We start from the raw sequence: 23,644 nt of genomic DNA, 5'->3' as shown, positions 1-23,644 counted from the left end.
CCTCCTATTTGCTTAGGGAAGGATTTAGGTCTAGTAGAAAAAGAGAGGCAATGGGACCATGTACCAACAGAAACATAGTTAAGGACCCATCTGGGCCCTCAAATGCCCTGACTCCTCCAGCAACTTTTAAAAGAGGAAGAGCTAAAAAGAAGAAGCATTAGCATATTATGTTCTTCAGAAAATGTTGTGTGAGTCCAGCACGGTACCCAGCACTCTATCATACTAGCCTGGGAGTCAGCAGTCTTGGGACAGCGCCTCACCTTCTCCACTTTCTAGATGTGCCACTTGGGGCAGGTCCTCTGTCAGCCTGAGCATCACTTTCCTTATCTAGAAAATGCAAATAACACCTCCTGAAATCTAGCTGTGGCAGATTAAAGATGGCCACATACGTTTTGACACTGCCACGTGAGTAAAGCCAGCCTAGGCTCTGTGGTCCAGCTCAGCCACCATCCACATGCTAGCAAAGGACCCCAGGCCAATGCCACAGGGACAGAAGGACTGCCCAGCCGAGCTCTGCCCAAGCCTCTGACTCACGAAAGCATAAGACGGAGTTATTACACAATAATGGATAATCAGAGCATTCGCTAAAAAGACAATTGTGAGAATCAAACAGAAATTGCAGGAGGAAAAGAATTTCTAGACTACAAAGCAACATGTTTTGTCTATATTATATAGAAGGGAAAACATAGGCTCTGGCCACAGGACTTTGCAATTATTAATTTTTGTGACATTTGCCATTACTCTTTAGGGATGCAAAGTCAATTGCCATCAGGTGACAACAGTGGAGACAAAGAGAAACACATTCAACTTCTTGTTCCTTACTTTGATGAGGACCAGGGCTTTGTGAGTCACTAACATAAGCTACAGCTGAGAAAAGAACATACCATCAGGTTTTAAGTGATTTATTTCATTAAGGAATTTGGAACCATGATTCCTTTTCTTTCCCTATGACCATATTCATCTTAGAGTATTTTGAAATAATAATCTCAATTAACCAGAATATTCAAGGAGCGTAGACCCCTTATTATCTGAAAACCCTATCAAGGACTCTTATTGAAAATCTCTTACAAAATGCTATAATGACAGATTATACCCGTTTACTGATCAGTTCGAGTTTAGCTACATTATCAAAATCTCCAAAGTCTCCTGTTCCCGGAGTGGCAGCCTTCCTTCCCCCACAATTTACCACAGGCCCCAGCCTGCTCCTCCAAGGCAGCCCAATGAGTCTGCTCAGAAGGGCCCAGCCATCAGAACATCTGTGGTCAGGCACACCCTCACTCCACCCAAAACATCAGGGCTTTTATTTTACCTCAGGAGTCAGCAACAGCAAGTGTGTGCCAAGCTGGGAAGGTTAGAGGCCCTGTGAATTACTATGCTTGTGCTGGAATAACAATCATCAGGTTAAAGGGGGTTACATAACACCAGCGTTCCATGTACTTTCTGTTAAAACTAGGAAAATGTGTATACTGTGACTCGCACAAATAACACTACTGTATGAAGGCATAGAGGATTATTAAATGTGTTTATTTCTATATTACAAGGAGAGTATCTTTGAAAATATTTAAAAAATGTATTTGCGTTTTCCCCTTAGCCCTCTTTCCTGGGAGCCTTTCATTTCTACATCGAGTTTCTTCTGACCTCTCTTCCAGTTCTTCTGCTTTTTGGCTCTTTTGATGTTAAATGATTTTACTGAATTCTTCATTTCAGTTACAGAATTTTTTAGAATTCTAGAATTTTTCTTTTTCTTTTTTTTTGTCAAATCTGCTGTCACTTTTTATAGTTTTCATTTCCTGGCAGAATGTTGAAGCTTGGCTTTTATGTCCTGGAACTGAGGAAGCATAGTTTTTAAGTCCATATCTAATGACTTTTGCACTTGAAGTCTTAGTATGTCTGTGTTCGCTTGTCTGTTGCTTCTGCTGATCCTGGTTTATGGTGTCCTAGTCCTTGGGTGCTCAGTAATCTTTGATTGTGTGCTGGACATTGTGTATGAAAAGATTATATGTAGAAATAACTTGAGCTCTATTAACTTCCTCCTAGAAGGATTGTTCGTTGCATTTTATTTTATTTATTTATTTTGCAGGTATCTAGTGACATCGAGAATCACCTTAATCTCGCATTTCGGGGCTTGAGATTTTTGATCCACCTAGATCAGAGCCTCTCAAACTGGTATCACCTGTGTGTGGATCTTAAAGTGAAAATTCTGATTTAGTAGAACTGAGGCAAGACTTGAGACTCCACATTTTTTTTCTTTTTTTTAAAGATTTTATTTATTTACTTTTAGAGACGGGAAAGGAAACTCCACATTTTTAACAAGTCCCAAGGTGATTTCAGTGCTTGTGATGGTAAATTTTATGTCTCAGTTTGACTGGCCACCAGGTATCCAAATTAAACATTATTTCTGGGTGTGTCTCTTAGGGTGTTCCTGGATGAAATTAGTGTTTGATTCCGTAGACTCAGCGGATTGTCCTCCTCAGCATGGATGGGTATGATACAATCCATTGAGGTCCTAAGAGGTTGATGAATAAGAAACAGACTGAGTAAAAGAAAGCTGATCTGATTTGCATTAGAAATTAACAGAAACTTAGGGGAGACAGGGAAAACCAGGGAAGACAAGGAGATCCCTAAAGCACATGATGTGGGGAAGACAAAAGATTTGTCAAAGGAATATCGAATTATTCTATATGAAGACAGGTGTGTTTTTATAATGTAAACCCCCTCTCTGTTGTTTGTCAGTAAAATATGCTACCCACTGAGGCACAAAGTAGAAGTGTTTTCTTTTACTTTGTTTTGAGGAAGCTGAGGGAAGAACTGAGTTCTATGTTTGCTTGGCATAGTACAGAGGCAGTACTTGCTATCTGTATGTAGATCTGCTTCCCCAGAACTTTGGGAAACACTGAGCAACTGCTGAGTGCCAGGCACTGCTAGGTGCATTAAATACATTCTCTCCTTGCATTAACCTGACACTGTAGCATAATCCAACTTAGAAATGCAAAAGTGAGACCATCTATGAACTGAAATATAACAATATGGGCAGATCTGTGAAAGGTAGCCATAAAAATGTGAACTTTGCCCCTTAACTACCACAATTCACAGAAATTTTGGGGAGGACACTGTCTTCAGTAGGGAGTAGAACGGGGGTTCTGGCTATTTATCCAGAGCTAACAGGTAAGGAGACCCCAGCTGGCATCTGGGTTATATAACCTTGCAATATTATCAGGAGACAATGTTGGTGAAGCACTTGGCTCAACAGAGAGTCAATAGTTAGCAGTTACTATTCAGGCTTAGTATCTTCCTGTCTGCCACACTTGGCAATTAGAATCCAGAGATAAGGGCATGTTTTTTTCAGTTAAGCTACACTTCCTACCACCACCACCTGCCTAGCACAGTACTATGGATATAATAGACACTAAGTAAATGTTTGTTGGTGCCAGCTTCTCAAAGTTCCCCAAACATGAATAGGTTCAAGGGCTGTATCATTACTATGCACTGACGCATAATAAATTACCCCAACACATTGGTGGCTTAAGACAATAGTTATTATCTGTTAAGAATTTAGGAGCAGCTACACTAGATGGCTGGGCTGAGGTCTCTCATGAGCTGCAGTCAAGATGACAAGCAGGGCTGAAGGATAACTTGAAGCTTGGCTGACTCACTCACGTGGCTGTCGGCAAGAAGTCTTCGTTCCTTTCCACCTTTCCGCTGGGCTGCTCATGACATGACTGCTGGCGTCTCTCAGATCCAAGAGAGCAAGACTAAGGCAGGAGCCACATATCTTTTACCACCCAAGCTTGGAAGACACACGCCTTCTCTTTCACTTTATTCTCCTCATCAGCAGAGAGTCAGTATGTCTAGTCCACACTCAAAGAGAGGCAAATTAGGTTCCATCTACTGAAGGAAATCATTGGTGGATATGTTTTTAAAACCACCACTGGGACATCATGTTTTGCATATGGCTGCATGCTCAATAGGACATGTGTATTAAATCGATCCAAGATACAACCTTAGGTTGTGACATAAACTCTTTGGAAATTCTCTTGTTATTTTTATCTCTGCCCTCAAAAGATGAAACAAGGTTCAGAGCCCGTTCCAGCTCTAAGATGGTCTGTGCTTTTCTGAGGAGCGTTCAAACCACTGTTCCTCTGGAAACGGTGCTCTCGGGCTGAGCTCTCCTGTCATGGACCTGCTTAATTCAAGGGAAGAAAACCCACTCCCTGGGACTACTCTGTGTGCTAAGGTGTGCTCCCTGACAGCCGGTGACCTGACTGACTGGAGACAGCAGCACAGTGTGCCGCGCACAGCCCTGGCGTGGTACAAGCACAAGGGAGAAGACAGATGACTCTCTCATAGGTCAGAGAAGGATGGCGAGAGGCGTGCTGCTACCGCTGAGTCAGCGACAGTTACATGTACATATTCTTCTTCTAACAATTAAACTTACTCTTTAAACACTTTCCCCCTGCTTTGTCCCAAGATGGATTTAAGACTGCTTGATCTTTGTATGTAGTTCTTCCAGCTCTTCAATACATCAATTTCTTATTTTAAAGCATTAGAAAGGTAAGGCATTGTAATCATTTTATCTCCAGTAGTAAAACTTTCTTATACTACCCCCACATTCTACTTTTTATCAAAAATTTAAGGAAAACAATTTGGAGAAATGTTTTTATTAAGCAATATATTTTATAAATTCATAGATCCCACTGTATAGATACCATACATTTTCAGAATTGAGGTTCTTGTGTGTAGTTTCCCACTTTCATTCATCTTTTCCTTTTATCTTATATATTTTTGTTTTCCTTAGACTTGCTCCATGTATTTGTGTTTTAAATAGTTCATAAAAAGTATTTTGGTGTACTCATATGAAAGTGATGGTTGTTCTCATAATTGTGTCCTTCTTTGTAGGATCCAAATCTAAAAAAAAAATAATTGACATGTAAAAAGTCACTTGGAAAGGTATGTTCTTATGTAAAATTTCAACCATAACCTACTGTGGTTTTACAACACTTATTTATCATAAACCAGGAGAGAGATGATCAATGTGTAAAACAACAAATGAATAAATAAAAAAGGATTTATGTGTATGTGCGTGGCAGACTAACATTTTAACCTTCACAGCCCTCTTGCCATGGTTAAGGATCATTCCAAAAGCACAACTGGATTTTCTCCCTAGGCCTCGGCTTTAATAATTCCCATTTTACAGGTGGAGGAATCATGAAATCTGAAATGTTATTCATGTTACAACTATGCACATATGAAATCTGGCACAAGTGCTGTGGCCTATTTACTGACGAAAACTAATTAATTATATAGCTCTAGTTGGTATGATGAAATACAAAAGGCACTGGGAAGGGAGCTGACACCTGAGAAAATGAGGCCCTTGACTTCCTTTTCTCCGTCAGCAAATAACTACCATAATGTAGGAGACAGGAGATCTGTTTACATTGTTATCTCAAAACAATGATGAGATATATTAAAATTTTGCCCAATCTTTGACCCCACTGTTTCACGTCTAGAACTGAGTCCTAAGGAAATAATCAAGGATATTCCCAAAGATATAACAAGTCCCTGGAAGACTTTTTATGTTAATTAAAAAATAAATGTGCAAAAACAACTAAATTGATAGCTAAAGTTTGGTACATCCATACAATGGAATATCATGCAATCATTAAAAAATACTTTCAGAGAAATACTTTATTATAGAAGGAAGTTCGCAATATATTATTTAGATGAAAAAATAAGTTGCCCTGGCTCATGTGGCTCATGTGGCTCAGTGGATTGAGGGCCAGCCTGTGAATCATGATGTCGCAGGTTCAATTCCCAGTCAGAGCACATGCCTGGGTTGCAGGCCAGGTCTCCAGTTGAGGATGTGTGAGAGGCAACCAATTGATGTTTCTCTGGCACATGTTCCCCATCCTCTCTTTCTCCCTCCCTTCTCCTCTCTCTAAAAATAAATAAATACAGCATTTTTAAAAACAGGGTAATAGCCCTGGCTGGTGTGGCTCAGTGGATTGAGAGCCAGACTGCAAACCAAACTGTCGCTGGTTCAATTCCCAGTCAAGACACACATCTGGGTTGCGGGCCAGGTCCCCAGTAGGGGGTGCACTAGAGGCAACCACACAGTGAAGCTCCTCTCCCCTTCTTTCTCCCTCCCTTCCCCTCTGTCTAAAAATAAATAAAACCTTTTTAAAAAGTAGGTTAATAAATAGAATGAATACACATATACATGCACATACATATATATGTTTCCTACATTTACAAAGCTGGGATAATTGTGTGATACATAGATATATATGCATATAAGTAGCAAAAATATATCCAAAAATTCCACCAGTGATAATTCCACCTTTGGATTGCTTGTCTCCCCACTAGCACATGAGCTTTATAGAACAAAGGCTTGGCCTAACTCGCCACTCTGTCCTCAGCATCCAGCACAGGGCCTAGCAGGGGCTGGCATCATGGTACCCACTGAATATTTTGTTGAATTAAAGAATGGGACTTTTGGTGAATTTAGTATTCTTGGACTATTTCCATTTTATAAGTTGTCATATGTATATATTTTTGATAAGAAATTTCTTAATTAAGGCAGGCCTTCTAGTTATGCTTCTGTTACTTTCATAATTAAACTGCGTGGGACTCAGCTCCCTGTACAGTTAGTTTGGACCAATCTGCAGTTGTGATTAGCCAAAAATATTTTATTTGAACTTCTCCACACTCCTGGTGTGAACAGTAAGGAAAAAGGAATCCTTTTTCTTCCCAAATCTCCTAACTGTGACTTTAGAAGTCCTCTCAATCAGCACAAGGAGAGAAACTTTCTATGCATTTTACTTGTACTGTTAATAGAACAAATACCACTGTTGCTATTGCAGTGACTAGCTATGGAGCATTCTGAAAACATCACGTGTCATTCAAACCTCAAGTAACCTTAGAGGCAAGTACTGCCATGTCCCCCATTCTGCAGATGAGAGGCCTGAGGCTTGGAGAGGTTAAGCAACGTGCCCACAGCTATGCAGCTGTTCAATGGCGTGACCGAGGATGTGAGCCAGGCAGCCTGACGCCAGAGCCCATGTGCTTCACAACCACATTACACTTACAAAGGGAAATGTCAGGTTCAGTAAGGGAAGTATAGCCAGACGTGGTACGGGTCTCCTGACATGTGTTGTCTACACTTTGGTCCAGTTTTTTTCTTGTTGTAAGGAGAGACAAGGAAGAAAAAGAAGATGAATACATGTCCTTCTTCCCCCGCAAACAAAATGAGGTCTGAGAAGTTCCCACAGCTATTAGTTGGTAAAACTAGTAGAAATATCAAGTAATAATAATAATATATATGACATGTTCTAGGTTTGGTTTTATTGCAGATGTTTCCCTTCATTATCCAGTCGTGGGAGGATACTCTAAATCACATCTTTTGTTGCAAATAGATTTCTCCGATAACTTCTATGTAAAACTAAACAATGTATGTCACATGGCAGAAGATCTGCAATGGAAATGAATGATCCACTCTCCATAGCCTCAATCCTACCTGCCTGTTAGAATAACCTGGGAAGATGTTTTACAATCCAAAGCCCAGACCACCAAGAAGTCCTGATGAACTGGTCCGGAGGTGGCACCGCAGCAGCGGCAGTTTTTAAAAGCTCTCCAGGAGCGTGTCATGTGCAGCCAGCACTGAGCATCACAGCAGTGCCACGACACTGACAGGCTCCCTCCACACTTCTTAGCTCTGTCGCTGGCTAGCCGTGTAGCCCTAGAGAAGTTATTACTGTTCCTCCATCTGAGCTCCCTTATCTGTAAAATGGGGATAACAGAAGTACCCACTCAGTGGGAACTAATCAAGATAACACACAAAACACTTAGCTCTTCGGGGTCTGGGCCACAGAACACTCCAATGTCAGCTATTGTTATGGTGCTAAAGATGTTGATAGTGATGATGATGCCTATGTGATCTTTTTTTTACCTGAATTGAGACCACAACATATTTCTCTGTCCCAGAAAGCAGGGACCATTAACTTCAACCCAAAGCAAGATTTCATCATCTTTACCATGAGCTCCTGACCTGAACAGACCTCTAGAACCAAAAATAATTGGTAGCTCATTGTGGGGTAATGTTTAGGTCCGTAGAAGGGATGCTGTGTCTCATAACTGTAGGCTATAGCATAAAGGAGCTCACTCACCTGGGATTGAAATGCATTTTCTCAGGAACTTCCCTGGGGTCTGTAACCACTTTCTGGTTGTCTCTGTAATTAAGGGGATCATCAGGGATCCTAAATTTGGCCATCTGAATTTCAGAGTCACTCAGTCCAGCATGGGAGATTCTTGCATAACCCAACCTGTAGCAGAAATAGAAATGGTTTTTAAAGATGTTATCATCATACAGAAATCTGATGAGACCTAGTAGGCAGTACCTTTATTATTAAGCCAATTTCCCATTTCTAACACTACCCTGTGTATCACTAGAATTATCGTGATTTGTTACTCTAAATATTTATCAACATATTACTTTTATAAGTGAATAAAGAACATACATATAGATTTAATTAAACATAGTTGACAACCTTACTCTGTGTTTTCACACTAATGAATATTCTGTCTGTACAATTGCCTCTCACACACTACACTTTGGAATATAGAGAAAACACTGACTTTTTGACATGGAATGATATTTGATATCTTTTTAAAGATCCAACTTACCTAGAGACCTCACCACAATATAATTGTAGCTCCAACAAGTTAGTTAACTTACCCAAGATTACATGATTAGAAGCTGGCAAAGCTGGAATTCAAGCCCAGGGCTTTCTCATTCTCTTTCCCCCATTCCATAGTCAAAAATGGCGCCATTCCTAACATGTGTTGACAGTTACACACTTATGCTTAATACCTTACATAGTATCCTCTTTTTATAATTAAGATTAATTTGCTTAGCCATTTATTCTTCGTACATCATTAGGCCGTGACTTGGAAAAAAATGTTTAAATTGCACAACTAACAGAATCGATGTTTATAAAAAGTAACAAAATTAATTAAATGCTTCCATAAAGTTTTTCCTCCAGGCTAGATTCCCCCTGCCCCCCAAATCACGGACATAATAGGTTTTTTTAAAAAAAATCAAACACCTATGCTCACCTGATCAGCCCTCGATACATAATGTATTCACACCATCTGTCTTGATCTGTGCTGTCAATATCCTAGTAAACAGAGAAGAGAAGCTTTAAAGCATTAAAACAGTGCTCCAGTCTGAACTGCCAAGAAAATGTGTGAGCGACAGGAATAAAATATGCCTTTGTGCCTGCTGCTTCTCTGCCTGGCTCCTACTGATCCTTTAAGATCCAAATTATTCATTCTAGAGATATTTCTGGAGCACCTACTCTACGCCGGTCCTAGATGCTGGGAGAACAAAGACGAACATCATCTAAAGAGAGAGTTGGCAGGGAAATCAACGATTATAACCCAGCTCCTGTCTCCATGCAGCTTTCTAAGCCACTCCTCCCAAGCAGCATTTACAGGATCTTCATCGGTCATCCTACATATGCACCCCAGCTACACTGTTCTGTATGGTTATTTGTTTCTCTGTCTCCCTTCCTCCCCACAGCTTTCCTGAGTAGAGGAACTCTTAATCACTTTGGCTCTCTGGTACTTAGCAAGAAACCTGGCATTTGGCAGGCACTCAATCTGTGTTTGTTATATTGAATCACTGGAAATAAACACATTTTGGGAGCAATCATGAGTCTTTTGGATGCTGAAAGCTTGAGACCAGGGTTATTTTTCATCAGAGAAGCAGAACATACACATATTTTTTTTTTCTATAGTGTGTTGGGAACACTCTAAATATGTAGCTTTTATACTGAAAAAAATTATTTTCTTCTTTTTAAAAATCTTATAAATCAAAAATATGCCTTTTTATCATCTCTCAATTTTACTATTAAAATTTAATTTTAAACATTTTTAAGTCACTAAAAGAATACACCGCAACTTATTGTCTCTTTCTTAATTATTTTCATAAGCTTGGTTGTAGACATATGGATGCTTGTTAACCTTTACTATTTTATGTCACACACATACATAGACATATGCCTTTAGTATACATAAAAACTATAATAAATTTTAAACAAAAATTTTAGTGATTAAAATAGCAAATAAGTCAAAAAGGACTGTTCTGGGGAAGAGATAAAAATTTACTCATTCAGCTGTATATACTGGGAATAATAAACTATGATATGCTTAACTATCATTTTATTTTATTAGGTTTTAAAAAGATGCTATCAAGTTTTAAAACTGCAGAATTTAAATACTCATTTTTTAAAGAGAAAAATCTGTTCATCCAAGTATTTATGACCAAAATGCTCTGCATTAATAAACTTGCCGATAGAAAAAAGCTATGTAAGAATCCACTGCCAATCTTGACCCACTTCTGACCGTTAATAGTAGAAACTAAGAGAGGATTAAATAAAAATAAAAATTCTTCTTCCCTATTACCCATACGCCTTACACATACACACACAATTCCCTCTTATTAGGATGCAATTTTTCTTAGACTTGCCAAATATCACATTTTCTAACATTCTTTTGTGCTTCATAGGCCATGTACTTACACTTTTATCTTATTTGGTTTTCTACATACAGCCAGATGCACAAAATACATACATGTGGCTACCACTTACCAATTGCTTCCTACATATAAGACTGAGGGCTTTGTAGACATTAGCTTATCCTTCATCACAACAACAGTAAGATACAATAAATACTGCTACCACCACTTGATAGATACAGACATTGAAGCCCAGAAAGGTTAAGTAACTTGCCCCAAGGCCACACACAACTGGTAAATGCAGCACCATCCAAGCTAATAAATAATGAGAGACCATAGGAGAGATAGGCCCGTCCGACAGTCAGCAGCAGGGCCCCAGAGTGGGCCCATCTTAGAATACCTGCCACAGCTGAGCCACCAGCCAACTGCAGGAGTACATTCAGCGGGGGGAAAAAAAGCAGAAAACCATCAAGTCAAAACCCACAAAAGTATAAGATTATTAAACCACTGTTGTTTTAAGCTACTAGGTTTGAGGAGGTTTCCTACCTAGTGAGAAATAACTGGTGCAGCCTCTGTGACTCCACACTTCCCTCATTTCCCTTTTACTCTCTGGCCTCTCCTTAATCACCTTTCTGCAATAATCTCCCTTCTCTTCCCTCACCCATCACACGATAGCCCTGTAAAGTCAGGGGTTGTCCTTGGTCTTCCTTTTGCACTTCTCTAATTCCATAAGCAATGGTTTTAAGGATCACCAAGAAGGTCGCGACTCCTTAATCTATATATCTAGTCCTGATTGCCCTTTTCAATTCCAGATCCATATATCCAGCAGCTTATTGGGCAGTTCCATTAACATCCCACAGATGCCTCAACTCAGCCTAAAGCTGAACTTGTCATCCTCTTTGCAAAACTCTTCTTTTTAAAAATTCTCTATAATAATAAATGTCATCATCATAAACCCTCTGAAGCCAAAATCAGGAGTCCATCTTGACTCCACTTCCTGCCTTATCCACTATGCCAGAAATTAACTCATCTCCCCAATAATTGCCTTGCTCTTCTTCTAAAATTGCAGTAATTTTTGCTGGGTGCACGGGTATAGCAAGATTAAATACTGCACATCCCAACTTCTCATACATCAAGATGTGTCCATGAACTAAATGCCAGCCAATGAAATGTAATTACAAGTGTTGGAGGTCAGTTTCCTGGAATTCCCCAATAGAGGTAATTTGCATGTGCTCTTGGCCCCTTCTTGATCCCTCCTTCTCAATCTTGCTGACCAGAACATGGGTGCTGCCATCTTGGATCAAGAGGCAAACTTGGGAATGGAGGCTTCATAAAGTGGAGTCACGAAATAGAAGACATTCCTGACACCACTACGCCCTATTAGTGCTGACTCATCTACCCAGACTTTCACATAAAGAAATACTACACTTCTATAGCTGAAAAAAAGAAAAAAAAGAAATACGCTTCTCTTTTATTTAAACTACATTGTGTTTTCTGTCACATGGAGAAAACCTTATCATGCCATTTTCTCCCTCACCTGTCTTTTTAAGCACTTGATAAGATGGATAAGCTTTTCTCTCTGCAGATATTATCTCAAGTCATGAAGTCAAAAACAAAAGGTAAAGGACGGAGACATCTACACAGGGCACACCTAAACATAACAGTTACATTTCTCATTATAAATTAACGCAGTTAGCATTCTAGTGTATAGATCAGTTTCCAGGACTTGGTTTGTGTGTCAGTTCCTCAAAGCATGATTATATCTAGGTATACTGACAAACTCAAGTGTTTAAGACCTGAACAGTAAGACTAATTTAGTGTCACTTAGTGAGGCCCTGTCTGGCTGATTAGCCGTCCCCTGTGTATGCCATTTCATTTTATTTTTACTCTCCACATCATAATTAACTTTCACAAAGGGGCAGATTGTATTTTTGGAATATGGCTGCAGTGACTCACTTTCCATACAGTATTGTTATAATGTGATGTTGATAACCAGTGGGTTTTATGTGTCTTACACTTCAGTGTGAGCGTGCTGCGATGATGGCGGAAGTCACACTATATGACTCCTAAGGCTAGGTCATACAAGGCAGTACAGCTTCTTTCTGGCTCTCCTGGGAGACTTATTCCTGGCTGCCAGCCATCATGCAGGGAGGAAACCCAAGCACTCTGTGGAGGGGAACCAGGACCCACAAGCCCAAAGCCCCAACTGAGCTTCCAGTCAAGTGGACCAGCACCAACTTGCCACTTGTAATCCATCTGCAATGCAAATCTCCCAGACCCCCGGCGGCGAATCCCCTAGCAGTGCAGAGCAGAGACGAACTACCCTCTGAGCCCTGTCCAAACTGCGGAGTCATGAGCAAACAGGTGATTGCTATTGTTTAAAGCCAGTACGTTTTTAGGTGGTTTTCTGTGCAACAGCAGATGATTAGAATACATATTAAATTGCTGAGTCTGCTTATTGTTACATGAAGAACAAACATATTGCCCTGGCTGGTGTGGCTCAGTGGATTGAGTGCAGGATTGAGCCTGCAAACCAAAGCACCGCCAGTTTGATTCCCAGTCAGGGCACATGCCTGGGTTGCAGGCCAGGTCTCCAGTTGTAGGAGTACAAGAGGCAACCACACAACAATATTTCTCTCCCTATTTTTCTCTCTCCCTTCCCATCTCTCTAAAAAGAAATACACAAATAAATATTTTTTAAAAATAAAGATTAAAAAACAAAAACAGAATGAATATATTAATTAATAAATCAAACCCTATTAAGATTATGTTACCTTCACGTTGCCATGTTGAATGAGCTGTTGATAATCTCTAGAACCAGGTTCTGAAGTGATATATCCCAGAAATACCACTTGGTCAGAGCTACTTTTCAGTAATTCTGAAACAGCAATAGCCTGAAGTTTCCTGTCCAGGTCATCTCTAAAAAAACGCAAAAAATGTAATTTTATTTTGTGTTTGCAAAACAATTTTTAAAAAGTCTTAGGTACCTAAATTCCCATAAAAATTTCTTCAAGTAGAGCACAAACCCAGAGTAATTCCTCCTTGGGCCAATGTCTTAGCGTTCTGGAGAGGAACAAGGCCAAGACGCAGTGCTTCAGCTGAGAAGACTGAAAAACTTTTGACTAAAAACAACATGATCGTTCCCCACAAATCATTTGAAGCCAAGTCAATTTAAATATCTATTCCCAAGACAGCATTTTTTTCCATCAGAATAAATTATGTCCATAATCATCTGAGACTGGCAATCAGTATTACAGCTAAAGACTAGTAGTCAAAAAAAAAAAATTTTTTTTTTAAACAGCAGCAACAGCAGCCCTGGTAAGAGGGAGAATCCAGAACACACCAGACTTATATAACCTACCAGCTCCCTCAACTGAACACCTTCAAAAAGTGGCTAAACATGATACTTCTATTATGCAAATCACTGTTAGTGGATAACTGAGGTAAATAGGCAAGGATATCAAGCTTTGGGGTGGTTTCTAATCTATTTGGGGAAAAATAAGGACATCATATTTGAAATTTCCAACCAGGAAAACTGAAATCACTCTGTGTTTTAAAGTGAATTTGATATAGGGAACTGGTTACCTAGGTGATGGGAAGCCAAACAGCAGTCAGTGAGGCAACTGGAATTTTGCAACAAGGAGAAGCCAGTAGCACCTCTGGAGCCAGAGGGAGTGAGGAAGGAGGCCCAGCAGCCAGCAATCCTGCCCTCCAGCCTGCAAAGTGCTTCCCCTCGGCTACACAACAGCCAGAAGGTAACAGACGGAAATGTGGTTCCCTATCCAGATGAGAGGAAGCAAAGCCAGGAATGGGTCCAGGAGCAAAGAGACCATAGAACAACACAGGCATTTACAGAGAAAGATTGCTAGTATATGATTAAGAAAAAGCAATGATGAAGGGAGATCAAAGGAGATCACCGAGGACCAAGAAGATTGGAGACATCTCATTAAGGTAGGATTTGAAGGTGGGACTAAGCTAAGTATATGTGGACAGCTGAGTACTATTAAAAGATGTCTCAAGAAATGAAAGAGTGAAAAGAATGACCATTTGCCTAACATCTTTGATACTGAATTCTCATAATAACTGAGAAGCAGGCGTTAGCCCTATTTTTAAATGATGCTAAGGAACATGTCTGTGGCTCTTTTCCACCTCCCCTGCCCAGATCCATTCCCGCCCTTCTCTGTGCCCTGGGAAGCTGACCCCTGCACATTTCATCCCCTGGGCTTCCTCTCTGTTGATTTCCAGTTATGTTTCACCAATGGGAGGCACCAGCAGGAGATGAAAAGGTGAGAGGAGAGAAAAGCCAGGGTGTTTCTTCCTCAGTCCTTCTGGCAGTAGCTGCATTCTTCATGCCTGGCAGCCCCTGGTTCCAGCTCCCTGAGAACAATGAGCATGCTAACGATTCCCCACTGTTGCCAGTGTCTAAGTGCCTTAACATCTGTTATCTGTTCCTTTGATGCTTCTAACATGTTGGGAAGTAATCCATTAAGTCGGCAGTGAGTTGTGTTCCTCCTGACACAAGGCACCAGGATTCAAAGTCAGGTATAGAAAATTCCAAAGTGACTGAAGCACAGACTGCATTTTTATACAAATATATTTTAGTGATATACTATTGGAAAATAATCTATAAATTTGGTTTTACATTTTCTCAGGAGATAAATGTTACCCAATGATAATAATAAAAACAGAAAGTCTATGTATAGACATAAGGCAAGGAGTGAGAGAGAACATATACATGTTTCCTGATCTGTTCATATTTGTTTAGCCCAAGAACCTTATAATGGGAGCTGGAAAAGAAATTTTATCCAGTTTCCAGTGACAAGTGATCTGAAACTAACTAAGGCTATGTTACACTGGAACCAAAACTACAGCACAGGTCTTCAGACTATAGGTTCTGTGCTATTTCCTGTTTGTAGTTTTATGAGTGTTTTAAGCAAGAGGGAAAAAATGGCAATTAACTGGTGGCTTAATTACCTAAAATTGAATTAAAAAAATGGCATGTACCTAAATGACTTTTAAGAAATGCTGCTATTTCTTATTTATTGGTTGTAAAGAGATATTTATATAGTCAGTAATTTTTTAAAACTTGTTGAATCAGCTAATAACATGCACAAGCATTCTGTATTTCATTCCTAATATGATTTCATGTTTGCATGCCATAATCACTGGAAAATGCAATCTCTAAATATTTATTCAAGGTAGGAGTCTTGTATTTAGTACTGTAGAAAACGAAGACAAACAAACATATGTAATGATGGCTTCACAAAGTATCTGAAGCATGAGCTGTCTCATGTCCCTTGTTGGGACGCTACAGTGTTCATGGACAGGGCTTCCAAGGAGGGACGCAAGGACTGGGCTCTAAGGACAGAGACCGCACCTAGCACTGTGCTTCAGACATGGCAGACGCTTGCTTTCTGTTTGATAAATGAATTCCTTTTTAAGCTGCCCAATGTCCTTTCCATTTAGAGTTGTCTGACTGGCTTTAATAATAATGGCCAGCATTAATCGAGCACTTACTGTATTCATGTACTTTGCATGAGATAATACATCTCATTTAATTCTCACAAGAACCCGATGAAATAGGCAGGATTATTGCCCTTGATTTACAGATGAGAAAGCTAGTAAATAACTTGGTGAAGGCTATGCCATGAATCAGGATTCAAACCAGGTTGTCTGATTCAAGGTTCTGGAATTCTATGCTGTTGACTATTAAACTCCACTGCCTCTCTCCCTTGAGGTACATCTCCTCAGTAAAGGTTAGCTATTATGGTTGTTGCTCTTGTAATTATTATCAAATCGAGTGAATAAGAGAACAAGAAAATGATAGGGTGTCATTCAGAGGGCTTCAAGATGCCGTTGACAGAAAGTTAGACAAGGCTATTCCTCCAACACAGTCCGAGCGCTTTCAGCCTCATCTTCCCTTTCAAGTCCATTCTTTACACTGCAGAGGAGCTTGGAGGGCATTGGAGGGGGACAAGGGGAAAGGCCAAAAAACTAAAAAAGGTAGGGGAGGAAAAGGGTTAACTGTTTCTTAGGTTAAAACTTTGCAACCTTTTTTTTTTTTTTAACAATACAGTGCATTAAAAAAAAAAAGAAAGTAAACTTAATTCCAGTGCTACTTGAGGTCAATGTAATGATTTCTGAAGGCCTATACTCGCTACACAAAACTGCTGGAAGAAACAAGGTATTTCTTCAAACAGCTTTTTAAAGAGATATGGACCATCTATATCATCCATCTTCCAAACACCCTTCTTATTTCTAACGAGGCAAGCAAGAGTCTGATTAGTGAAGAGATCTCATGATTTGTTTATATTACTTATGCTCTGGCTTATTTCAGAAAATATGCAAGCAGCTTTCACAGATCCCCATAATACTGTGAGAAAAAGTGAGGTAACCAGAAAATAAGGGTAGCAGACGCATTAGTCTTGTTTAAGTAAAACTTGGTACGACAATGTTGTTTTTCTAATGTTCCATATGTCACTTTAAAGCTCTGTGGCCTCATGTTATGAATGTGAACAGAACCTGTGTGCCATTTTATAGCACTTAGCACTTTACATCAATGTTTTCTATTATCATCACAGAATGTTTACTTTGGTAGGGTATCAATTATATACCTTTATCTTTGCTTTTACAATATATTCTTGGCATTGTTCATGATTTATTCAGTACCGAGCCACTAGCTGTGAATGTTGTTTGTGGGGGATAAATCTCATTCCCCACTCTTCATGTCTCCTTGTAGATGAATTTTCTTAGAAAACCATCTCTGGCCTCGCTCTCTCTCCACTCTTTTCTTTTGGGGAGGATCTCTATATTTAATGAAGTTTAGAAGAATTAACTGGGCAGGATTGTCTCAAATCCTTCCTCTCTCTTCTTGAAAACTGCTAGTTTGCAAACAGGGTGTTTTCTAATTTATTGGCTCCACCTAGGTGAGCGCTTGGCAGGGCAGACTCTGCCCCCGCTGAGCAGGCCTGCTGTTCGGGGGAGTCGGCCTCATGTATTGCTGGGAGATGTATTAGCAGGTCCGTATGGACACCTTTAAGTCATGTTGTCCAAACAGGCTTATCAGAATTAAGCGGTATTCTGATCTCCCTGCCAAACTCCTCTGTCTATCTATCAGTAGACTGTGAAAACATGAGGGAAAAAGGAATATCATTTTATACTCTCAAATCCTAACAGTACCTCCAATTGCAGTAACCCCGCAGGAAGGGAAGATTTCCTTTTACATCAGCCTGGTTTACCCTATGGTTCCAAGTACTTGCAGGCTCTTACTTAGTTGGGTCGCCCATTCCCAGCTGTATGACCTTGGTTAGACAAGTCAGGTAACCTCTCTCAACCTACTTTGTTTATCTAGAACATGGGGCTACAATAGTATTTCCTGAATACAGAGTGAAGATTAAATACATTAATGCATTTAGCCCAGCACCTGCTCAGCAACAGCTGGCTAACAGAAGCATCATTGTAGCCTTGTACCACCACTAAGGACTGCCCGCATCTCAAATGTTTCTACGCTTGATTTTTAAAAGCTATCACACAGGGAAAAATACTTTTGGGAGGAAAAAAAAAAGAAGAAAGTAAAATAGGGCATTGCATAGACATCAAAGTAATGTGCTAATAATATTTCTTGGCATTGGAGAAACCAAAGAAACCCACTCGTGATTCCCAAAGTGTGTCACAACAAAATCCACCAGTTTGCCCGAGAGGTTCACAGTCAGGGTTATGGCTGGTGCAATCTCGCCCTCTGGTGACGGAAGAAGGTGATGCTCCGACTTCACAATAGGGTATCTTGACAAAACCATAATCCTGTATGTAAATTAAAAGAAAAATCGTTGTCAGTCCGACCATATCATGCAGACAGGACTAAGCAAATGTGTTAAAAAGGGTTGTGTCACCCTTCAAGCATCCCACTGAGGGGTATTCAGAGCCATAATGTGGCCGAGACATGTGGCACTCTGCTTGTCGGTTCATTGTATCTCTTCTACTGAGCATTTCTCGCTGTGTCACTAATAAACTCTGAGAAAAGAGTGTTATCAACTCTATTTTAGTAAGTGCTATGGAGACACATAAAGGGGAGAATTAGTAAAACACAAAATCCATTTTACTTGCATTGTTGCTTTGGCAACATATTTGCATAAACACTTCTAATATTAATCACCACATTTGGAAATGTCCGATCTTGCCAGCAAGGACGCAAAGTAACAATTTATAAAATTAGAAATTAAAACCCTCCCAATAAAGATGTGAAAGTATGTTCTACCTTAATCGAAGTCAAAGAACTACGAAAAGGATGAGCAGAGCTCAGGCCGCAGCGGGCTCCTCTTGCCTGGCTCCACTCACTCTCTCCAGCCGCCTCAGGGAGTCCCTCGCACGGGACTGTCTCCGCTGAGGATAACTGAATTCGCATGTCCAGCCTGTCCTGCCCTCCTCAGCTCTCCCAGCTACACACCACTGCTTACTGGATGTTGCTTGTCTGTCCAGGGGCATCTCAGACTTAGCACAATCCTGCTGCCCTCCCAGTCAGGCCAGTGCCATTCAGTGGCATCACCTCCTATCAGGCATTCAGGTCAAAAACCTACATGTTGCCCTTGCTTCTTCACTTCTGGGCCCCTGAAGCCCAGACTATCACGAAGTCCTGTCAGCTGTGTCCCCAGACAGTTCCTGAAGGTGCTCCTTCTCTCCAGCTCCACCGCTTTTTCCCTGTTGTCTCTCACCCTGCTATTGCATCTGCCTCCCACCGGTCTCCACGCTCCCACTCTTGTCCCTGACAGCCTGTTCTTCCAAGAACAGCTGGAATGAACTTTTAAAAATGTAAATCAGATCCGTTTGCTCTCATGTTTAAATCCTCCAATGGCCTCCCGTCACAACGGAATTAAATCAAGTCCTAAGCATGGACGATGGGCTCTTTAAGATCAGTTGCCCGCCCTTGACCTCATTTCTTATCAGTTCTCCCTCAGTCCCTACGCTCGGGGCACACCAGGCTGGGTCCTGCCTCAGACCTTCCCCCCTCAGCTCCCCTCCGCTCTTCCCAACAGGCGGTTTTAGTGCAACCTCCCTGCATTAGCATCCCTACTGCCCCCGCCCACTCTGTCACTCTGTCTTTCCATAGCTTGTTTCCTTTTCTACATAATGTGGGATCACCATCTCAAAAGATCTCATTTATTTCCTTGTGTACATGTTTATTTTCTCTCTTCATATTAGGACGTAAACTCCAAGAGGGTCATGTCCAGGTCAGATATGCTTACTGTTGTAACCTCAGCCTCTATGCTGAATGGTTTATAATGAAAGGGAAATTGAAAAGACCCAGTAACAGGGAAACCGTTAAAACAGTTATGGAATATGCATACCTTCAGCGCCTCCTCATCCCCCAAGAAGCATCACTGGGCACAGCCATAGCACTAAGGTATGCCAAGCTCAACGTTCTACTCTAAGCCTATGCTGCCTAGTCTTTCAGAGTCATGTTCAGGGGTAGGACCCAAGGTACACTCACCCCCAAGTGTGATCCCTTGCGCTTGGACCAAAATCAGTATAGAAACCTAGCTTCTCTCCTAACCACATGGTTAAGTCATTGTTCCCAATAAAGGGCTTAGAAGCATCGCTCTCCAAAATTGTTATGAAATCTGCACCTGTTCAGGAAAAAAGAAAAATACACAGAGTGATTAACCGCAGCAAAGCACAATCAGTAAAATGTTGTTCTTGAACCCTTTGCCTTCACTCATCAATCAAAATAAATTCCTAATGAGAAAATAAAGTGAAGCCGACCAAATATGAGCTAAAAGGGAATTCCCCCACATTTAGAACGTCATTAATACATGGGGCCCCTTAAGCAAATGCAAGAAAGGATAAAAACATTTTTCTAAATGTTCAAATATTATTAACATCATTCCTCGAATCTCAAATAAGCTTAAAGCCCTTTTTAAATTCCAAATTTATGTTCAGAAACAAGAAAGTGGTGCCCAATAGTCTATTATTCTTGGGCAAATGCCTCCATGGTGTTGGCACAGAAGTAAGTTCCAGGCCCTGGCCAGACGTGCCATGGAGGCCTGCGATTGGGACCAAAGGACCCTCAGCAATTTTCCAAGAGACTTGCTTATGATTAGGAATAACCAGGACAGTTCAGCTCTTTACATATCTTGCTCCACCCTCCATGCAGTTGATCTGTGAACGAGACATCCACATATTTTCAAGTATTCTCATACGAGGATGAGCTCCCCGAAACGTGCCAACTTAAAAATTGCCCCTTAGGTTCTTGAAAACAATTGGCTTCACAAATGAACATCACACTGACCCATGCTGTCTTTTAATACAATGGCTATCTGGTCCCCAAAGTGAGTCCCCAAGTGACAGGAGCCACCAGCAGGGGCATCTCTAAGAGCAAAGGCATGACAAGAATCCCCTGTAGATACCCAGTATGAGGCTTTGCTCAGAATCAGTGGAATTAATTGCTCTCAGCCTTTTAAAGAGGTTAGTTTATAACCCAGCAAACCGTCCTCCTGTTACTTATGATTCTGCTCAAAAGAAAAGTTAAAATAGTAGTTTCTCAAAACCTCAGACTAATTCTAGAAAGACTTACCTGTTTGATTAAGCAGTTGAGCTGATCTTTCTAGACTAGACCATCCTTCATTGTCGAAGCCAAACCTGAAAGGCCAGATGGCGGCAGAGACTTCTGTGGCTGGTGCCTGAGGAAGCTTAATGGTGATTTAGGATGACTGTAAACAATGGCAGATCCAATGACCCAGTTTTCTCCACCTCTCTCTATTTTGGCAAAGGGGTTTTTTTGTGTGTGTGTTTTTTTTTAGATATTTGCCCACATTTAATTCATAAAAGTAAGGGGATATTTGCTCCATGGTATCCTCATAAGCATCTGTGAATTTCTAGCTTAAGCTTAGAAGTTAGAAGGAATGTTTGGAAAGTGAGCATTTGCAATAAGCATTGTTTACAATAGCAAAAATTTAGAAACAATCTGGCTGTTGTATCAATAGGAAAATGAATATATAAATTGCATCACATGCATACAATGGAATACTACACAGTGCTAATAAATGAGTTGAGTCTACACATTTCCATATGCATGAATCTCACAAAGATGATTTTAAGTAAAAAACTAAGTTGCAAAATGTACATGTCAGATGTCATTTAGATAAAGTTAAAAACATGGAAAAACAATATTGTCTAGGGATATATCATCTATCATAACAATATAAAGAAATGCATGAAAAGGATAAACACCAAATTTAGGAGAGAGGTTTCCCTTGCATCAAAGGAGAATGAGCTCAAAGAGGGATATGTAGAGCCCTTTAACTTATTTGTAAAGTGAGGTGCCAATTCTAATCAAGTTATAAATGGTGTTACTCCCCTATCGTCCTGGCAAGGCCAACGTTCAGGAGTGCAGTGCCCGTGAGAGCTCCTCTTTCGGGTCCATGGACTCAGTCAGAGATTGTACTCCCCAACCCTAACTGCCCATCTCAAACTAATACCTCTTGATCTGCAACAGGGGTCCTGTGAAAGAAGGTGGCTGGATTGGAACAAGTCCACCACCACAACTGAAAACCAACTCAAAGTGGACCGTGTGAGCTCCAATTTGAAGCAGAATAAGTAGAAACCGCTAGGCATAGGAGGGCCATTACTCAACACACACAGCCCAGTGTGCCACCAGCAGTGAGCGGGGCATTTCCTCCTTACACAGGAAAGGTTATTCAGTTTAGTGAACGTCATATAAAGAAAATGGAACCATCAACAGCAGTTTTAAGACGCATGATTATATTTTTCAAGCTATCTCTCTTCATACAACCATATAATTAACTCTGGACTTTATCACTCTGAAACCTGGTATTCCCTCATTTTTCCAAACTCAGTAAATGCTACCTCCCTCCACCCAGGTTCCCAAGCCAAACAAACAGAAGTCATCCTTGATTCCTTGTTTGTTCCTCTGAACACTGTCTTTCCCTTCCTAGAATGTAAACTGTGAGAGCAGCCATCTTGTCCAACTTGTTTACCTCCAAATCTCTGTCACCAGGAACAAAAGAGAAATTCAATTAAGATTTGTCAAATGAATGAGTGAACAAAAGAACAGATACCAAATCCGACTGAAATGCCTCCTTTTGAAAAGAATCTCTGATATAAACCAGGACTCGAATTGAGGATTTGGAGCAGAGGGAAGAAATAAACATTCAACCAAAACAGAATAAAGAAACAAGAATTCAAAAAAATGAGAAGAGGCTTAGGAACCTCTGGGACAACTTTAAATGTCCCAACACCCGAATCAGGGGTGCCAGAAAGAAAAGAGGAAGAGCAAGAATTGAAAACTTATTTGAAAAAATAATGAAGGAGAACTTCCCCAATCTGGCAAAGGAAATGGAAGTCCAGGAAGCTCAGAGAGTCCCAAAGAACTTGAACCCAAGTTGGAAAGTTGTGCCTTATGAAGCACACCAAGGCACATCATAATTACATTACCCAAGATTAAAGATAAGGAGAAAATCTGAAAAGTAGAAAGAGAAAAGGAGACAGTTACCTACAAAGGAGTTCCCATAAGACCATCAGCAAATTTCGCAAAAGAAACCTTGCAGGCAAGAAAGGGCTGGAAAGAAGTATTCAAAGTCATGAAAGGCAAGGACCTACATCCAAGATTACTCTGTCCAGCAAAGCTATCATTTAGAATGGAAGGGCAGATAAAGTGCTTCCCAGATAAGGTCAAGTTAAAGGAGTTCATCATCACCAAGCCCCTATTATATGAAATGTTAAAGGGACTTACCTAAGAAAATGATGAAGATCAGGAACTATGAACAGTAAAATGACAACAAGCTGACAACTATCAACAACTGAACCTAAAAAAAGCAAACTAAGCAAACAACTAGAACAGGAACAGAATCACAGAAATGGAGATCAGGGGGAGGCGAATGGAGGAAAAAGTACAGGGACTAAGCAGCATAAATGGTATGTGCAACATAGACAGGGGGAGGTTAAGAATAGTACAGGAAATGTAGACGCCAAAGAACTTACATGTATGACCCATGGACATGAACTAAGGTTGGGGGGGCGGATACTGATTGGAAGGGGGGTGCAGGGAGGAGGGGAATAAAAGGGAGAAAAAAGTGGGACAACTGTAATAGCATAATCAATAAAATACACTTTAGAAAA

General features: G+C 40.5%; 1 protein-coding gene across 1 annotated transcript in view; it reads right to left on the bottom strand.

Moving 5' to 3' along the window:
- Positions 1 to 4,767: 4,767 nt before the first annotated feature.
- CWH43 (cell wall biogenesis 43 C-terminal homolog) overlaps positions 4,768 to 23,644 on the bottom strand; it is a 42,788-nt gene continuing 23,911 nt past the window's right edge. Inside the window, exons 10-16 of the mRNA XM_054582271.1 lie at positions 21,081 to 21,186; positions 19,998 to 20,133; positions 18,164 to 18,313; positions 13,288 to 13,432; positions 9,112 to 9,173; positions 8,163 to 8,318; positions 4,768 to 4,905 (exon numbers count right to left, since the gene is read on the bottom strand). Coding sequence (XP_054438246.1) covers positions 4,827 to 4,905; positions 8,163 to 8,318; positions 9,112 to 9,173; positions 13,288 to 13,432; positions 18,164 to 18,313; positions 19,998 to 20,133; positions 21,081 to 21,186 — 834 coding nt within the window. The 3' untranslated portion in view covers positions 4,768 to 4,826. The remainder of the gene's footprint in view (positions 4,906 to 8,162; positions 8,319 to 9,111; positions 9,174 to 13,287; positions 13,433 to 18,163; positions 18,314 to 19,997; positions 20,134 to 21,080; positions 21,187 to 23,644) is intronic.

The sequence above is a fragment of the Pteronotus mesoamericanus genome, unplaced genomic scaffold, assembly GCF_021234165.1.
Source record: "Pteronotus mesoamericanus isolate MK-2021 breed Mesoamerican mustached bat unplaced genomic scaffold, CSHL_Meso_final contig_68, whole genome shotgun sequence".
NCBI lineage: Eukaryota > Metazoa > Chordata > Mammalia > Chiroptera > Mormoopidae > Pteronotus > Pteronotus mesoamericanus.
This window is presented reverse-complemented; position numbering and strand designations above follow the sequence as displayed.